This window comes from Emys orbicularis, chromosome 15 (genome assembly GCF_028017835.1).
Source record: "Emys orbicularis isolate rEmyOrb1 chromosome 15, rEmyOrb1.hap1, whole genome shotgun sequence".
Taxonomy (NCBI): Eukaryota; Metazoa; Chordata; order Testudines; family Emydidae; genus Emys; species Emys orbicularis.
The window spans coordinates 9,289,185-9,307,611 of NC_088697.1; the positions used below are offsets into that span (position 1 = coordinate 9,289,185).

Genomic DNA, 18,427 nt, shown 5'->3' on the forward strand with positions numbered 1-18,427 from the left:
CATAAAATCTTCAAATATAGGGCTGGAAAGACCTCATGAGGTCGTCAACTCCATTCCCGTAGCCCTGCGGCAGGATCAGGTATAAGTATGCCATGAGTTCGTCTGACCTGTTCTTAAAACCCTCCTGTGACAAGGATTCCACAACCTCTCTTTGGCCTGGTCTACACTATGACTTTAATTCGGATTTAGCAGCGTTAAATCGAATTAACCCTGCACCCGTCCACACAACGAAGAAATTTATTTCAAAATAAAGGGCTCTTTAAATCGATTTCTGTACTCCACCCCGACGAGCGGAGTAGCGCCAAAATCGATATTGTCATTTCGAATTAGGGTTAGTGTGGCCACAATTCGATGGTATTGGCCTCCGGGAGCTATGCCACAGTGCACCATTGTGACCGCTCTGGACAGCAATCTGAACTCGGATGCACTGGCCAGGTAGACAGGAAAAGCCCCGCGAACATTTGAATTTCATTTCCTGTTTGCCCAGCGTGGAGAGCACAGGTGACCACAGAGAGCTCATCAGCACAGGTAACCATGCAGGCCGATAATCGAAAAAGAGCACCAGCATGGACCGTACAGGAGGTACTGGATCTGATCGCTATATGGGGAGAGGATTCAGTGCTAGCAGAACTTCGTTCGAAAAGACGAAATGCCAAAACTTTTGAAAAAATCTCCAAGGGCATGATGGAGAGAGGCCACAATAGGGACTCAGATCAGTGCCACGTGAAAGTCAAGGAGCTCAGACAAGCCTATCAAAAAACAAAGGAGGCAAACGGTCGCTCCGGGTCAGAGCCGCGGACATGCCGCTTCTACGTCGAGCTGCATGCAGTTCTAGGGGGGCCGCCACCACTACCCCACTTCTGACCGTGGATTCCGAGGCGGGGATAATCTCATCAGCTACATCTGAGGATTCTGCGGACGGGGAAGGGGACGAGGACGAGCTTGCGGAGAGCACCCAGCACTCCGTTCTCCCCAACAGCCAGGATCTTTTTCTCAGCCTGACTGAAGTACCCTCCCAACCCTCCCAAGCCAGTATCCAAGAACACGACACCATGGAAGGGACCTCAGGTGAGTTTACCTTTTAAAATATAAAACTTTTTTTAAAAGCAAGCGTTTTTTAATGATTACTTTGCCCTGAGGACTTGGGATGCATTCGCGGCCAGTACAGCTACTGGAAAAGTCTGTTAACGTGTCTGGGGATGGAGCAGAAATCCTCCAGGGACATCTCCATGAAGCTCTCCTGGAGGTACTCCAAAAGTCTTGCCACAAGGTTTCTGGGCAGTGCAGCCTTATTCCATCCTCCATGGTAGGACACTTGACCGCGCCATGCTTGCAGCAAGTAATCAGGTATCATTGCATGACAAAGCCTGGCAGCGTATGATCCCGGTGTTTGCTGCCATTCAAGCAACATCTGTTCTTTATCTCGCTGTGTAATCCTCAGGAGAGTGATATCGCTCATGGTAACCTGGTTGAAATACGGGAATTTAATTAAGGGGACAGAGGTGGCCGTTCCTACTGGGCTGTTTGCCTGTGGCTGAAAAGAAATCCTTCCCTGCAGTTAGCCAAGCGCGGGGGGGGGGGGGGGGATTGGCCCAGAGCTTTTCGCGTTTGGCTAGCAGGGATCTTCCCTGATACCAGCCACGTGGTGGGGGGAGGGATAAAGTGATCATCCAGAGAATTGGATGGGGGGGGTTAGTTTGTTTTCTGCTGCTGAAGGTTAACAGGAAAACCGCAGCACTCAATGGGCTTTGCTTGGTATGTGGGAAAGGAGGGCGCAGAAGCCGAAAGACAATGGCTTACCATGGCTGCATGCAAGCTGAATTCTGTTGCCCGGACCTGTGTCTGTGATCTCTAGCAGCAAAGCCACAGGCACTCAATATTAAGAGGCAAAATGCGACCTTGCACAGAAATCACATGTGCTATGTAATGTGAATAGTGTTGGTCACCGTGAAAGAGTATAAGCATTGTTCTGCAAAATGTATCTTTTTAAAAAATTCTCTCCTTTTTTCCCTCCCTCCAGCAGCTGCAAATTCTTCAAGCCTCCCTCCTCCGTCCCGAAGGCTATCTCAGATAAGGCATCGGAAAAAGAAGACACGAGACGATATTTTCGCGGAAATCATGGAATCCACCCGCAGTGAAAGAGCTCATCTGAATGAGTGGAAGGACACGGTTTCAAAGTATAAGAAAGAAGCCAGTGAACGTGAGGACATGAGGGACCAACGTGAGGACAGGAGGGACCAACGTGAGGAGAGGAGAGACGCTCGAGATGAGAGGTGGCGGCAGGAAGATCAGAGTAGGCAGGATGCAACGCTGGGGCTGCTGCGTGAGCAAACAGACATGCTCTGGTGTCTGGTGGAGCTTCAGGAATGGCTGCAGGATTATTGAGTGCCGCTACAGCCCCTGTATAACTCCCCTCCCCCCTCACCATGTTCCATAGCCTCCTCACCCAGACGTGTAAGAACGCGGGGGGGTGGGGAGGGAGGCTCCGTACACCCTCCCATTCCACCCCAGTGGACAGCCCAAGCAAAAGGCTGTCATTTTTTTAACCTTTTTTTAGTGGCCTTTTCCTTCCCGCCGATCCTCCTCCCAAACCCCACCCGGGTTCCCTCCCTCTTTTTATAATCAATTAATAAAGAATACATGATTTTTAAACGATAGTGACGTTGTTTCCTTTGAAAGCAAGCTGGGGGAAGGGGGAGGGTGGGTTCCTTACAGAGAATGAGTCAATAAAGGGGGCGGGTTTTCATGAAGGAGAAACAAACAGAAATTTCACACTGTAGCCTGGCCAGTCATGAAACTGGTTTTCAAAGCTTCTCTGATGCACAGCGCTTCCTGGTGTGCTCTTCTAATCGCCCTGGTGTCTGGCTGTGCGTAATCAGCAGCCAGGCGATTTGCCTCAGCCTCCCACCCCGCCATAAAGGTCTCCCCCTTACTTTCACAGAGATTGTGGAGCACACAGCAAGCAGAAATAACAATGGGGATATTGGTTTGGCTGAGGTCTGAGTGAGTCAGTAACGATCGCCAGCGACCTTTTAAACGGCCAAATGAACATTCTACCACCATTCTGCACTTGCTCAGCCTGTAGTTGAACAGCTCCTGACTCCTGTCCAGGCTGCCTGTGTATGGCTTCATGAGCCATGGCATTAAGGGGTAGGCTAGGTCCCCAAGAATAACTATTGGCATTTCAACATCCCCAATGGTTATTTTCAGGTCCGGGAAGTAAGTCCCTTGCTGCAGCCGTTTAAACAGAGTAGTGTTCCTGAAGACGCGAGCAGCATGAACCCTTCCTGGCCAGCCCACGTTGATGTTGGTGAAACGTCCCTTGTGATCCACAAGTGCTTGCAGCACCATTGAAAAGTACCCCTTGCGGTTTATGTACTGGGTACCCTGGTGCTCCGGTGCCAAGATAGGGATATGGGTTCCATCTATCGCCCCATCACAGTTAGGGAATCCCATTGCAGCAAAGCCATCCACTATGACCTGCACATTTCCCAGAGTCACTACCTTTCATAGCAGCACCTCAGTGATTGCTTTGGCTACTTGCATCACAGCAGCCCCCACAGTAGATTTGCCCACTCCAAATTGATTCCAGACTGACCGGTAGCTGTCTGGCGTTGAAAGCTTCCACAGGGCTATCGCCACTCGCTTCTCAACTGTGAGGGCTGCTCTCATCTTGGTATTCTGGCGTTTCAGGGCAGGGGACAGCAAGTCACAAAGTTCCATGAAAGTGCCCTTACACATGTGAAAGTTTCACAGCCACTGGGAATCGTCCCGCACCTGCAACACTATGCGGTCCCACCAGTCTGTGCTTGTTTCCCGGGCCCAGAATCGGCGTTCCATGGATAGAACCTGCCCCATTAACAACATGATCTCCAAAGCACCGGGGCCTGCGGTTTGAGAGAATTCACGGTCCATGTCCATGTCCTCATCACGCTTGTCGCTGCGCTGCCATTGCCGCCGCCTCCTCGCCTCGTTTTTCTGTTCCTGGCTCAGCATAAACTGCACAAGAATGCGCGAGGTGTTTACAATGTTCATGACTGCTGTCTTGAGCTGAGCGGGCTCCATGCTTGCCGTGGTATGGAGTCTGCAGTGTTCACCCAGGAAAAAAGGCGTGAAATGGTTGTCTGCCGTCCATTGCTTTCATGGAGGGAGGGGTGAGGCTGTACCCAGAACCACCTGCGACAATGTTTTTTGTCCCATCAGGCACTGGGATCTCAACCCAGAATTCCAATGGGCGGGGGAGACTGCGGGAATTATGGGATAGCTATGGGATAGCTACCCACAGTGCAACGCTCCAGAAATCGACGCTAGCCCCAGTACATGGACGCACACCGCCGAATTAATGTGCTTAGTGTGGCCGCATACATTCGACTTTATACAATCTGTTTCCCAAATTCGAATTATATAAATTCAGATTAATCCCGTAGTGTAGACATACCCTTTGTAATCTATTCCAGTACTTCTCTATCCTTATACCTGGAAAGTTTTTTGTATTACCCACCCTCAAACTCCCGTGCAGCAGATCAAGCCAATTACTTCTCCTCCTACCTTCAGTGGACATGACGAACAATTAATCACCGTCCTCTTATAATAACCTTTGACATATTTGAAGACTGTTCTTAGGTCCCCCCTCACTCTTTTCTCAAGACTAAACATACCAACTTCTTTCAACCTTCTCTCATAGGTCATGTTCGAGGACCAGGAGGTGGCTTTTTCCTTCTGAATGGAGATGTGCAAGGTGAGGTAAGAGAAAAGAATGTTGGAGCAACTGAGACAGGAGAGGATGACAAGAGCTCTAGCTGCGCGGATGGATAGGAAAGGCCAGATGTTAGGGAAGTTACGCAAAAAGAAAATGCAAGGTGTAGGCACAGCCTAGATAGGAGGCCCTAGAGTAGTGGTTCCCAAACTTTTTGGCATCACGCCCCCTTTTTAATTTTTGAGAAACCCTCACGCCCCCCCACCTGTCCTTTACCAACTCCCTCGATCCTTGTTCCCGACCGCCCCGTCCGGGACCCCACCCCCTATCCAACCCCCCCTGCTCCCTGTCTCCTGACTGCCCCGACCCCTATCCACACACCCTCCCCCTGACAGGCCCCCCCGGGACTCCCATGCCTATCCAACCCCCCTGCTTCCTGTCCCCCAACTGCCTCCCCAGGACCTCCTGCCCCATATCCAACTCCCCCTCCCCCTGCTCCCTTACCAGGCCACTCAGAGTGGCAGGACTGGCTTATTGGAAAGCCTGGGAGGTGGGCAGGCACAAGCTGCGCTGCTTGCGTGGCTGTGGGGGAGGATGGACAGGAGGAGAGGGGCTGGGGGCTAGCTTCCCCGGCTGGCAGCTCAAGGACCGGGCAGCTTTGCGCCCCCCTTGGAATTTCTTCATGCCCCCCAGTTTGGGAACCAGTGCCCTAGAGGGAGCTCCATGACAAAGGTATTGCACAGTTATGGGCCTCAGTGACAGGCAGGACAATGGTGCTGTTTGCGATGGTAGAGAAAGAAGGTGGGGGGAGGGTTTGGGGGAAATAGTAAGAGCTTTACTTCAGCTGTTGAGCTTTAGCTGATGGCTGGACATCAATAAGGAGATGAGAGAGAGAGGCTGAGATTTCAGTTGGGACAGAAGGAGACAGGTCAGGAGCAGAGAGGTAAAACTGTGAGTTAGGAGCATAGAGATGGTAGTTGAATGTGTGTGTGTGGATGAGATTACCCAGAAATAAGGTGCAGAGGAAGAAAAGAAGGGGACCAAGGACAGAGCTCTGTGGAACCCAAACAGAAGGTTGGAATGGGGGTGAGCCGGATCATTCTAAGGACACTCTAAGGCAGCGATTGGAGAAGGAGGAGGATGTGACTCATCATGGACCTCTTGATGCCACCTGGCAGAGGACACAGGGTGCCTAATGTTTTACTGGGATCCCACAGACCAGGTAGCACATATTAGTTCACCTAAAGGTGGCATGTCAGGTGCCTGTTGAGGAACTAGTTACGTAGGTCTAAGGTAGCTCTTAAAAGCTTTGCCAGTTCAGCTCTGTTGTTTAAGGCTGTGAAAAAGTGCACATACGCATGCGCACACACGTACACCATCCAACATAGCTCTGCTGGCAAAAGCTCAATTATAGACACAGCTAGAGTGGCAAAAGCATCCATTTTTTAAAATAGGAAACTAAATGCTCATAAGCTACATTAATGCAGAGTTAAGGTTGCCCAGTGCTGCCTCCTGCCTTGCACCGTATAGACAGTGACTAAACTTAAACCTCCACAAACCAGGAAATGAGAAGTTAATGTAAACGCCACCCCTCCAATGCAACCTTAACTTTGCCCCCAACCCTTAACCCTGCAGCTGGCAAGAACCACTGAGAATGGTTCTGTGTGGACGGTGCAAAGGTTAACAAACTGTCACAGGAATTCAGGTATTCAGCTCAATGCAACGGTAACGGGATGAATTCTATGGTCTGTGGTATAAAGGACATCAGAATAGATGACCTAATAGTCACATCTGGCCATAAAATCTATGATTCTACAATAGATATGAAGGACTAAGAACGTGCCATTGTTTGTGTTGTCTTCACAGATGGAAATACCAGCATTTATCGGCATGCCCTCCAGCTGTGTGCACTGGGTCAGCTGTAGCTGTAACTGGATGATGGAGGGATTGGTTGGAGCAGCTGGGCAGAGCAGTGACTGTGCTCTGAAGAGAGGTGCATGTGAAACTGAGAGGGCCAATTCTGCCTCATTTCCGTGCTGAGTGTTGTAGGCTTTGTCAGTAAAGGTGCCCAAGGGTGTGTTCTTGCCATGGGGATTGTCAGCACTCTGGTGGCGTATGTTCGAGTGATCTGTGAGGCTTAGTGAGGGGTAAGTGAAGGCAGTGACTGAAAAGGAAAACTCAGGTTGAGGGCAAAGGGGTGGTAACACTTTGCAAGTCTCAGATGGTCTGTGTGCAGGAGGTTCAGTACTGGAGTGCAGGCCGGAGGAGGAAGCTTCTGTTTGCTATGATGGAGATGAACCCGAATATTATCTTAGCAAAGAGAAGTTGTTAGACATTCTGCTGTACGGCTCTGTTCCCAGAGCGTTCTGTAACAGGGGAGGGGAGAGGGCTAGTATGTGTGTCACTGGCATGTCGGGATGATGCTGAAACAGGGCAGAGCAGAGGTGGCATTGTGGGGGTGGCATGAACCTTATCTCTTCATTTCCCCTTCCAAGAACTGAGGTGACAGGAATCCTTACCCAGCGAGGTCACATTCTGACAGTTCTCCTGCATGACGTCTCTGTAGAGAGCTCTCTGAGTGGGGTCCAGCAGAGCCCACTCTTCCCTGGTGAAATACACAGCCACCTCCTCCAAGGTCACCGGCCCCTGAAAGAGCAAGAGCCCCCCACTCAGAACCTGCTGCCCCAATCACAACCCCACTATTCATGGGCGAAAGGAGCTAATCAAATTGACACTCTGAGAGAGAGACAGTCAGCAAAGTCCTATCCCCACACTGCTGAGAGCAGCCAGGAGGCATCAGGGTAAGGGGACAAAGAGAGAGCCCCTTGTCTCTCCCAGAAGATCCATCACACACCTTCTACCCAGAGACTGATACAGGAGATGGAGCCCCCAGTAGGGTCCAGGCACAGCCCCATGGTAGGAATCAAAACACCCTCCCCACTGCCAGCAGCTGGATGTGAGGGGCAGGACATCTTCTCTACACCTCCCTGGTGGGTGCCCCCTTTCCATGTCACACCAGCCTCTGGCTAGCAGGCTGAGGGTTCAGCACTGGAAGTCTGGTCAGTTTTCCCCGCCCTGCCCAGAGAGTTGGTTTCTCTGTTTCCTGTTTCACAAATTAGGGAATTTTCTCCCCCAACAACCAAGCATTTGTTCCGTGGAGCTAGTTAAACAAGTCCCAGCAGGTTTGTCACACTCTGTCCCCCTCCCTTTCTTCACCCAGAGTATTCCCTGCCCCCTCCAGCCCTAACTCCCCAGAAGTTGCCACCTTGTCAGTATTTACTGCCCCTCTCCCTCCAGCAGGAACCCACCAGCAACCCCCCAATAACCCCTACCTGAGCTAGCTCCACTGTGACCGTTTCTCTTCCCTGTCCCATGGGAGGCTGGGATGAGCTGGAGCGAGACGTGGGCGTCATTCTGCAGCCTGGCAGGGCGAGAAAGGCAGTTGTGGAGGTTTCAGAACAGGCTTTAGTTCATTTCACATCACGATTCCCCCAGGCCCTTTCCCTGCAGAGACACATCCTAGATTCTGCCATGCTGGGAACATGCTCAGTCCCCATAGTGCAGCACAGACCTTGCCCTTGTCCTCTCCCCTCCACCCACCCCCACTCTGCCAACCAGGACTAAACCCATCAAGACATTTTCAAACCCTCCCACCAACAGACTGTGAATTAAACACTGGAATAGACCAGAACCAAAATAGCCCTTTTGGGGGGATTCCCCCTGACACTGTTCCCAAAGCAGCACACTCCTGCAGCAGGGGAACAGGGAGAGTCAGGGGCTGGTTTTTCCTCTCTCTGCTCCTCACCTTGTTCACAGGTGACTCTGCTCAGGGATGCTGCAGTGAGTTTGCCTGAGTGGGTTAGAGATCTGGAAATCTGTCACCGCCCCATTTGTCCTCCTCTTTCCTAGCACCCTACCCCCCTGGATGGGAACTGTGGTCACCATCCCATTCTTGGGGGCTTTCTCTTTTCCGTGACTGGCCCCGCTCTCCACGTGCGGGGAAGGGGGTACCAGTCAGGAAGACCTGCTTTATCCACACAAGTTACTGGACAGAATAGAGAGCCTGGGGAGAAATTGAAGGGTTTGGTGAAGCAGGTCAGCCTTGCTGACCATGATCCCTTCTGGCCTTTATGGCAGCAGCTCTGGGCTCTCGGACACCCCGGGAGCGGAGGGGGGGGAGGGCACTGTGCAGAGTCAGTTACCTGCCCAGCCCCAAGGTCTCAGTCACCTGGAGTCTCAGCTCGGGAGTTGCCGTCAGCAGAGTCCGGGGCGATTTCTAGCCGGAGAAGGTCCCCCCCGGCCGGGCACGGGGGGGTTAATGCCGGACTCTCCCCAGCACAGACCCCGCTGGGGGAGCAGCAGCTGCTCAGCTCCCAGGTCACGATGGAGGCAGCAGCGTCTGGTCTCTCAAGAGCTACCCGGGGTCTGATGCTCTCGGCTCTTTGTTCTCCAGGCTCCTGCCTCCTTCCTCCCGGCACCCACCGCTCCCAGCTGCTCCAGCCCCTTCCTGTGCCCTGCAAACCCCACCCGGGCTGCAGCGCTCGCCGGGGCTGTCTGCGGTGGCTGGGACTCGCCCCCCAGGACAGCCCCGGGCTCCGCTGAGCCGGCCCCCAGGGGATGGAGAGAGCGGGGGGAGGGAGCGCTGGGGGCGGGCAGGGAAGTGACTCTGACAAGCGGCCCCTCCTCAGCCCATCTTTGCTCCCCTGCATCTGTGGCGCCCGGCGCTGCTGGCCTCACCGACACCCCCGGCTCTGGCTCCCCGCAGGAGGGGCCGATCCAGCTCCAGGAGAGCACGTGCCCCCGGGGAACGGGACAGAGATCAAGCCAGAGGGGGAAGGGGGCAGCCTGGGGGTTACAGCCAGGGAGGCCTGCGAGGTTATTATGTGGGGGTCACAAGCCCCCAGCTCTGCAGGCAGCAGCAGCACAGAAGTGCGGGTGGTAATGGAGCGCAAAGTCTGCTGTGAAAAGTGATATTGACAAATGTCTTCACAGCTCCAGTATTAAACAGTATTTTTTTTTAAATCTGCTTGTAACAATAATTCAATCAAAGTGTATTTTAGGCTTAATTTAAAAATGGTGAGAAAAGTTAAATTAATTTTAAAGAACCGGGTTATAAATTAAGCATTTAAAATAATGTTAAATATAAAAAATGTGTTTTGAATTGATAAGGGGGGGTCACACTCGGACGTTTGCTTTGTGCAAGGGGTCACCAATTCAAAAAGTTTGAAAACCACTGGGTTAGACAGGGAAAGAAGAGAGAGAGACACTGAAAAAGGCCTGCAGGGGAAATACCTGGGGAGAGGGGTTCCCAACTCCCAAATCTGCCCCGCTCCATTTACTGCCCCATCCCTGGCCTGTATCTCCAGTGCCGAGGACATCACAGATCCCCCTCTTTGCCAAGGGGGCTTGCACAGGTATTTCCTTCCTGCCAGGCCCCTGCCTCACTGAATAGTTGCATAAATTCATTGGTGCTCCTCCCCTCCCCACTGCTTCTTTCTGTGATCCTTCGGCCACTTGGACTCGGCATCAACACGGGCCGGGTTCAATATCTCGGGTTCCTTTTCAACAACACAACACAGAACCCGCTGGAGCCCCCACCCAGTGACCTGGGACAATTCCACACCACCCCTGGGTGCCTCTAGAGGCAACACTTCCCCACTCGCAAGCACCGAGTCTGAGGCTGTGTCTACATTACCAATGCCAAAGACGGGTTCCGCTCGATAATGACCCACATCAGTGTGGACTGACGCATATTCATTTTCATCCTCTGAGTCAGGAAAACTACAAAAGCCTCTTCTTTTGTACTGGGACAGGCAAAAATGAGGCGACACTAAATTATTCTGATTGCTAAAAGCAGGTTTAGGGGGTTGTGTATTTCTGGGGAAAGAATGAATACTGATCCTTCTAACTAGCAGCGTGAGTTAAAAGAAAGAACACAGACAAACCTTGTCAGTAAAGGCTAATGTCCTAAATGGGAAATCAGCAGCGGTTTGTAGCTGGGGGAGTGTATAGTCTGAATGTGTATGACCCGACCCCAGCCCCGCATAGCAGTAGGGCTTGGCACTCTCTCTGGGCATTGGTGTGGTGGCTGAGTGGTTAACCAAGCAGTGACAATCCAAGAAGGTTCCTTGAGTAGGTTTCACTCCTGAGGAGATTCTGCATCCAGGAGTAAAGTTTGAATCTTGCAGATGGCTTGCAGAGTATGCATCAGGCTGCCTCTGCCCAGGAAATACCACACTGCTCTTCCAGGAAAGGATGCCCTGCTGCAGAAGAAACCATGTGACTGGAGTCATAGCTAAGGCTATGATTTAATCACGGGTATTTTTAGTAAATGTCATAGACAGCTCATGGACAAGAAACAAAAATCATGGCCCCCGACCTATACCATAAATACCCCTGATTGAATCTTGGGGGGGGGGGCGGAAGCCCAGGGGGCCCACAGCACCACTGCTGGGTGGGGAGGGGGAAAGTCCCAAAGGGCCCACTGTGCCACTGGGGAGGGGGAAGCCCCAGGGGCCCTGCTGCCACTCTGGCCACTGCAGGCAGGGGAAGCCCTGTGGGGCAGGGCTCTGCTGGGGGTTTATTCCTTCCTTTAATTGCTGTGGAAGCACAAACAGTGAAAGAATTTGCTCCTCTTTTCTATGCGGAACAAATAAAGGCAGGCGGAATTATTTCCAGGGCTGTAAGTAATAAAAGACAAGCTAGCAGAGGATGGTTGTGATCCATTGAACTCTAGGTTATGGGCCCAGCACACTTCCGCTGCACCACTTTGCTGTACAGGTAGATTCCTCCATGACTCATTCACAGTGCTGCTCTCCTTAGTTGGCTGAGCTCACAGGCTGTGCACTGGAGAGTTGTGCCCATGGGATTTAGACGCTTTAGAGGAAGGTGATTGTACGTGTTGTGTCACATCTCCAATGCTGAACTGAAATGTGGTCGCTGCATTCTCAGCCGGGGTCTCCTTAGTCTAATGATGCAGCAAAACCAGCCCCTTCCCCTGCTTTTCTCCTGGTAAGATCCAGCCAGTCTCCTGCCCCCCTCCAGGCGGAGGAGGGTTCCCCGATTCCCGAGTGTCACAAACCCCCTGCGAGGGGCCCGGCGGGGCAGGGCCAGGCCCGGGGAGGAGCCGCCCCTTCCTGCCCCCAGCCCGGGAAACCTTTGTTTTTGCAGGGGAGCCATGGCCGGGGCCGGGAGCGCAGCGCGGAGGCTGCTCCAGCCCTGCAGCCCGCGGGGCAGCGCGGTGAGTCCGGGGGCAGCACGGAGCGGGCAGGGCCCGGGTGGGCAGAGACACGCGTGGGGCGGACACGCTCCTGCCGGGAGGGGCCGGGCCCGGCTGCCTGGTTCGCCCCCTGCCCGGGTGGGTCCCCGAGCTCCCCGCGACCGGAGAGGGGCTGCCCGGGGCTGCGGGGGCGAGTGTCCCGGGCGGGGCGGAGGCGGACCGGAGCAGCCCCTGCTGCGGGGCCGGGGCGACGGAGCCCGGGAGCCGCAGGAGGGGCCCGGAGCGCGGCTCGGCTGCAGAGCTCGGAGCCCAGGCTGGGCCCGGGAGCGAGGGAATGGGGGAGCTGGGGGGTGGATCTGGGGTGTCAGAGCCGGGCTGTGGGGTGGGAGAAGTGGCTGGTGCTGGGGACTGGGGCTGCTGGGAGTTTCGGGTGTGCTGGGGGGTCAGGGCTGGGGATTGGGAATGTTTGGGGGGCTCCAAGTCCAGAACTGGCCCTGCGGGAGCTTTGGGGGCTGGAGCTGGGGAAAGTGGGGGACTGTCTGAAGTTGGCTGCTTGGGATGTGGCTGAGGCCTGGGGATGTGGGGAGCTGGGGGTTGGGCTGCACCCTTGTCACTGCAACTTGGGGCCCTGCGTTTTCTCTGGAAAAGCTGCTCCCTGTTTCACCCTCTCCTCTCAGTCTGAGTCCCAGCGACTCTGCACAGGAGTCTGCAGGACAGATGGGAGGCCCGTTTGCAGCAGTTTCTAACCCTCCCTCCCCTGCTTCTTCCAGGAGGTACCACAAAAGCATCTGGCCCCTCTGGGAAAAAAGAGTGAAGCAGCCAAAGCCGAGGAGGAGCAGCAAAGTGAGGAGCTGCTGGTAGGTGCCCAGAGCCCCCCACCACTTAGGTTTGCCTGGCATAAGAATGACATGGTGAATGCAGGGCCCACCCTGCCAGCCTCAGCCAGGGAACCATCCCCACTGGAGCCCAGGGAGAGGGCAGGGTTACGGGCGTAACATGATGCCCTTAGGATCCAGGAGGCTTCTGGGCAGGAGAGGGTCAGTCTGTGTTAGCCCAGAGACCTGCCCACGGGCTGTCTGGGGCCTGGTCCACACTAACCCCCCACTTCAAACTAAGATACGCAACTTCAGCTACGTTATTAACGTAGCTGAAGTCGAAGTACCTTAGTTCGAACTTACCGCGGGTCCAGACGTGGCAGGCAGGCTCCCCCGTCGACTCCGCGTACTCCTCTCACGGAGCAGGAGTACCGGCGTCGACGGCGAGCACTTCCGGGATCGATTTATCGCGTCTAGAGAAGACGCGATAAATCAATCCCAGAAGATCGATTGCTTACCGCCGGACCCGGAAGTAAGTATAGACGTACCCTTTATGTCACAGTGACCAGGGATCCTTTCTAGCTCCTAGGAGGATGGGGAGGAAGGAGATGAAATGTGGGCTGCAGAGATGGAGGATTTGGCTCAGTGCAAGTTGATGAGGTTTTGGGGAGAAGTGTCCCTCCTGTTGGTGATGTACAGCTCACCCCAGCCCTGAGCCCTCCTCCCTTCCCAGGATAAATGAACTTCCCATCACTCACCACAAGAGATCTTGTGTTCTGGTAAATAACTCTGCCACCTGCCCCGAGACGCATTTATGATTTTTCCCTGTTACTGAGCAGATGAATTTCAATGTTGATAAATGCAAAGTAATGCACATTGGAAAAGGTAATATCAAATACACATAAAATAATGGGGTCTAAATTAGCTGTTACCACTTGGAGTCACTGTGGATAGTTCTCTGGAAACATCCACTCAATGTGCAGCAGCAGTCAATAAAGTCAACAGAATGTTGGGAATCATTAAGAAAGGGATAGATAATAAGAGAGAAAATATCATATTGCCTCTGTTTAAATCCATGGTACGTCCACATCTTGAATACTGTATGCAGATCTGGTCACCCCATCTCAAAAAAGATACATTGGAATTGGAAAAGGTTCAGAAAATAGCAACAAAATGATGAAGGGTACGGAACACCTTCTGTGTGAGTAGAGATTAATAAGACTGAGGCTATGGCTACACTACATAGCTTTTAGCAACACGGCTGTGCCGCTACAGCCGTGCTGCTAAAAGGCGCGCAGTGTAGCTGCTGTTGGTTGGCAGGAGAGAGGTCTTCTGCCGACAAAAATCTTCCACCTCCCACAAGCAGCAGCAGCTTTGTTGGTACAAGAGCGCTCCTGCCGACAAAGCGCTGTTCACCCTGGCGCTTTTCATCGGTAAAAATTTGTTATTCGGGGGGGGGGGTGTTAACACTCCTGAATAACAAGTTTTGCTGACGAAGTGCCAGTGTAGACAAAGCCTGAGACTGTTCACCTTGGAAAAGAGACGACTAAGGGGGGGTATGGTAGAGGTCTATAAAATCATGACTGGTGAGGCGAAAGTAAATAAGGAAGTGTTATTTACGCCTCATAACACAAGAACTAGGGGTCACCCAGTGAAATGAATAAGCAGCAGGTTTAAAACAAACAGTATTTCTTCACACAACGGACAGTCAACCTGTGGACCTCTTTGCCAGAGGATGTTGTGAAGGCCAAGATACTAACTCGGTTAAAAAAAAAAACTAGAGAAGTGCATGGAGGACAGGTCCATCAATAGCCATTAGCCAGGATGGGCAGGGATGGTGTCCCTAGCCTCTGTTTGCCAGAAGCTGGGAATGGGCGACAGGGGATGGATCACTTGATCATTACCTGTTCTGTTCATTGCCTCTGGGGCACCTGGCATTGGCCACTGTCAGAAGACAGGGTACTGGGCTAGATGGACCATTGGTCTGACCCAGTGTGGCCGTTCTTATGTTCTATGTTCCCCTGTTACTGAGCCACCCTCTCCCTGTTGCAGAAACAGACGGCAGCCGAGAGGCAGAAGATCGTCTGGGAGTGGCAGGAGCTGCGAGGGTTTCTGGAGGAGCAGGAGCAGCGGCTGCTGGCCCGGCTGGAAGAGCTAGAGAGAGACATTGTCCAGAGAAGGGATGAGGGCATCTGCAGCCTGTCCCGGGAGATTTCCCTGCTCAGCGAGAGGGGAGGAGAGAAGGGACAGCAGCCGCCGAGCCAACCCCTGCAGGTCAGGCTGTCATTGCAATGATCATATGCAGCGTTTCTATAGGCGCTTCTGAGCCCTAGACCCCAAAGCACTTTACAAAGTGGGGTCAGGGGCATTATCCCTATGGGACAAATGGGGCGAGTGAGGCAGAGGGAGGGGCAGAGCCCTGGCCAAGGTCACACAGTGAGTCTGGCAGCGGCGCCAGGGATGGGTCCTGGGAGTCCTGGATGCTGCAGCCCCAAGACCTTGTCTCCTGGAAATGTCTGTCTGCATTTGCACTTGCAGGGTGAAATCCCCTCCCCCACCATGCTGAGGTCCCGAGCCAGGCCTAAGGCCCCTCTCACTGCAGGTTTAGTGGGGCCAGGGGCCTTCTGGGTCTCTCAGCACTGGGGGGAATTTGGTTCTCAATGCAGAGAAATATCTTCTGCCTGTAAAGTGCCTGGGGAGAAGGTTTCCGCAGTGGCGACCTGCACGCAGGGATTGCTGGGGCTGTGTAGGGGAAAGTCCCTGGTAGGGGGCGGCAGCTGCTCTGGGAATGAAAACCTGAAATTCCCCTGCTGCCCGAGGCTTCAATGGTGACTCCCCTGCAGAGCAGGAGGCCGCCCCACCCAGGGACACTCCCACTGACTGCCTCCTCTTTCTCTCCCTCTTTAGGGTGCTGGGAGCACTGGGGGCAGGTAAGTCCTGGGCTCCATTTCCCGCCCCCTCATGGGCCGTTAGGTTTGATAACTGCACTGAATAGGAAGCTGCTCCTTGCCCTTGGAGCGTGTGATTCTGTCTCCCCTAGTGGCTGACTCGGGTAGGAGAAGAGCCGTTTACTGTCTGATCACTAATGAGATCACAGCAGGGCTGCTAGACACTGGGCCGATGGGACAGACCTGGCCTGTCTCCTGGACTGATGTGGCCATGTCACATATTCAGAGGATGCAGAATCTCAGCTTTTGCATTTTTTAAAGTGAGTTGCTGGCCCTCAGCACCTCCGCAGTGTAAACGGAGACAGTGTTGCCTTGCTGGGGCTGGTAGCAGCCTGAAGCCGTAGCTTTGGGAGTATGAACTCTCCTGTCCCCTGTTAATGTCATCTGAGAGTCAACTGAAATGACGACACTTCGATGTCAACATTAAACGTTCTGTGGCTGATCACTTGAGCAGGTGGATTGGGGAGGGGGTGGGAGTGAAGCCTTTGTGGGGTGGGAATAGGGGGTTTCTGTGGGGAGGGAAGAACAGAGGAGAGACACAAGGACAAGGAAGGAAGAGAGAAATGGAGAAAGGAGGGTGGGAAAGGAAGGGAAACACAGGGAAGAACTAGCAGGGGCCCAACAGGGGTGTCCAGGAGGGGGCTGTTTTCCTCCTGAGTGACACTGAGTGTGACAGACAAAGACTTGGCAAAATAATAAGAACTAAAATTATATTTCAGATACGAAGGGCAGATTCTCCCCTTGTTCCTTGTACGTGGGTGTCCCATGGAGAGCAGTGGGTGTTCTGCTGTGAATGGAGTAGGGCACAGAGTCCTAAACTGATGCCCTGGGCCATTGACCATAACGGACAGTGCAATATGGCCCTCTCTGCCAAATGAGCTGGACGCCCCAGGTTTACTGCTTCAGCTGAAGGGCTTGAGGGTTTGGTGTTTAAGGGCCCACGTTCATTCCCTGCTAGAGACCTGGGCTCTGTCTGTGGCCACTGTCAGCATGTAGGACCTGCCCACTCTTTGGTCTGTGTCTCCTCCCTTTTTATATAATCCCAGTGCTGGTGCCTCTTGTTACTGCAGTAAACCAGTGTAGGAGGTGGCTCAGCACCCCACAGAACCAGAGCGTCCCTGAGAAAGCTACAGAACAATGTCTCCGTTCCTTGCTCTCTAGTGTCTCTCCACTTCCCATCTCTGGGGAGCACAGGGCCGAGATGACTCACCATGACAGAAGTGGGTTGTAGCCCACGAAAGCTTATGCTCTAATAAATTTGTTAGTCTCTAAGGTGCCACAAGTACTCCTGTTATTTTTTCACCATGACAATGACCATCTCAGGCTACAAAGCTCAGATCCAGGTTTCCTGGAGTTTGGGGGTTGCTGGGCTCAGGGTCGGGGGATCAGGCCTATTTCTCAGCCCTCCTTTCCCCAGCAGGGAGGACGGGATGTTTCAGAAGCCAGAACCGGCGTTTGCGGAGCTGGAGAAGAGACTCAGCGATTTCTCTCTGAAAAGTGCCATGCTGCAGGAGGTGCTGCTGGGATTCAAAGGTGAGTTGGAGTCTGGGGGTGGCATCTCCTCTGGTTAGAGCGACCCTCATCCTGGGGAGAGTCGGGGACTCTAGTGATGTCACTGATCCTCGGCTCCATCTCACAGCCCAGCTCAGCAAGTCGTCCTTCCCCATGAAGCAGCCCTGTGGGGCTGGCTCTGTCTGCAGCGGCTGCACTATCGGCCTCTGATCTCTGTCACCATCTCGTAGTTAACAGCAGTTACATTAATAAGCAATGGGGATTTCTCCACGAATGCGAGGGCCTGAATTCTCACCTCTCCCATCTTCTCCTTCCCCTAGAGACGCTGCGACGGGGGCTGGGGAGCGACACAGGTACGTGTCTGTCTCTGACTGGCCATGGGGAGATTTCAGACCAATAACCCTGTTAACGACAGGGGATCGCAGCCTCCAGCACCTGGAAGCTGTGTAACAATGTGAAGCGATGTTACTTTGTTCTTGCACCACTGTATTTTCAACGGACTTGTCTCTTAAATATTTTAGCTCATCAATATCACGTAAGCATTTAATGTGTTTTGCAGTTTTTTTAGTATTCATTAATTTTTTTGCCTTTATTTTCTTTAATTATTGCATTTTTTACTGACTACATTAATTTTAAGAATTTTATTTTGCAGTTTTAATTGCAGTAATATTAATAGTGTTTTTAATTAAGTTTACATAGTCTGATTTTAAAGCTCTTTTTTAAAGACCACTAAGGTCTTCGACACCTTTTCCTGTTTTTGAGTGGCTGCTCGATACTTTTTTTTAAAAAAATACAAAGGCTGAGCTTTTTTTTAAACATATTTATTTGAAAGTTTGTTAGTAAAGTTAGAGTTTTTTTGGCTTTTTAAATAAAATATAGAGACTTTTTTTGTTGTGACTTTTTAAATTGGTAATGAATTCAAATTTTTTAACTTATAATTATTTTAGTGCACTATTTACCTCTTGTGACGCAGGTTGTAGCTGATTTTTACACTTTAAATAAATAAAACAGCTATTAGCATCTAATTTTGTTAAAACAGCAATTCAATATTTCTTTTTTGCATAACCTGCACTTCTTTAAGAATGCAACGTTTGATTCTTTTAATTAACTTTTTGCTCTAAACTTTTTTTTTTGTGCTTACATTATGCCTTAAATTAATTTATATTTCTAGGAATGATTGTATTCATTTAAGATAGAATCTTAATTTTTTCCCCCCAATACATTCCTAGCCATCCTG

At 52.2% G+C, this 18,427-nt stretch overlaps 1 protein-coding gene across 1 annotated transcript in view; it reads right to left on the bottom strand.

Moving 5' to 3' along the window:
• The window catches only part of LOC135889542 (zinc finger protein 34-like), a 39,411-nt gene extending 32,162 nt beyond the window's left edge, over positions 1-7,249 (bottom strand). Inside the window, exon 1 of the mRNA XM_065417404.1 lies at positions 7,216-7,249. Coding sequence (XP_065273476.1) covers positions 7,216-7,249 — 34 coding nt within the window. The remainder of the gene's footprint in view (positions 1-7,215) is intronic.
• Positions 7,250-18,427: the final 11,178 nt, after the last annotated feature.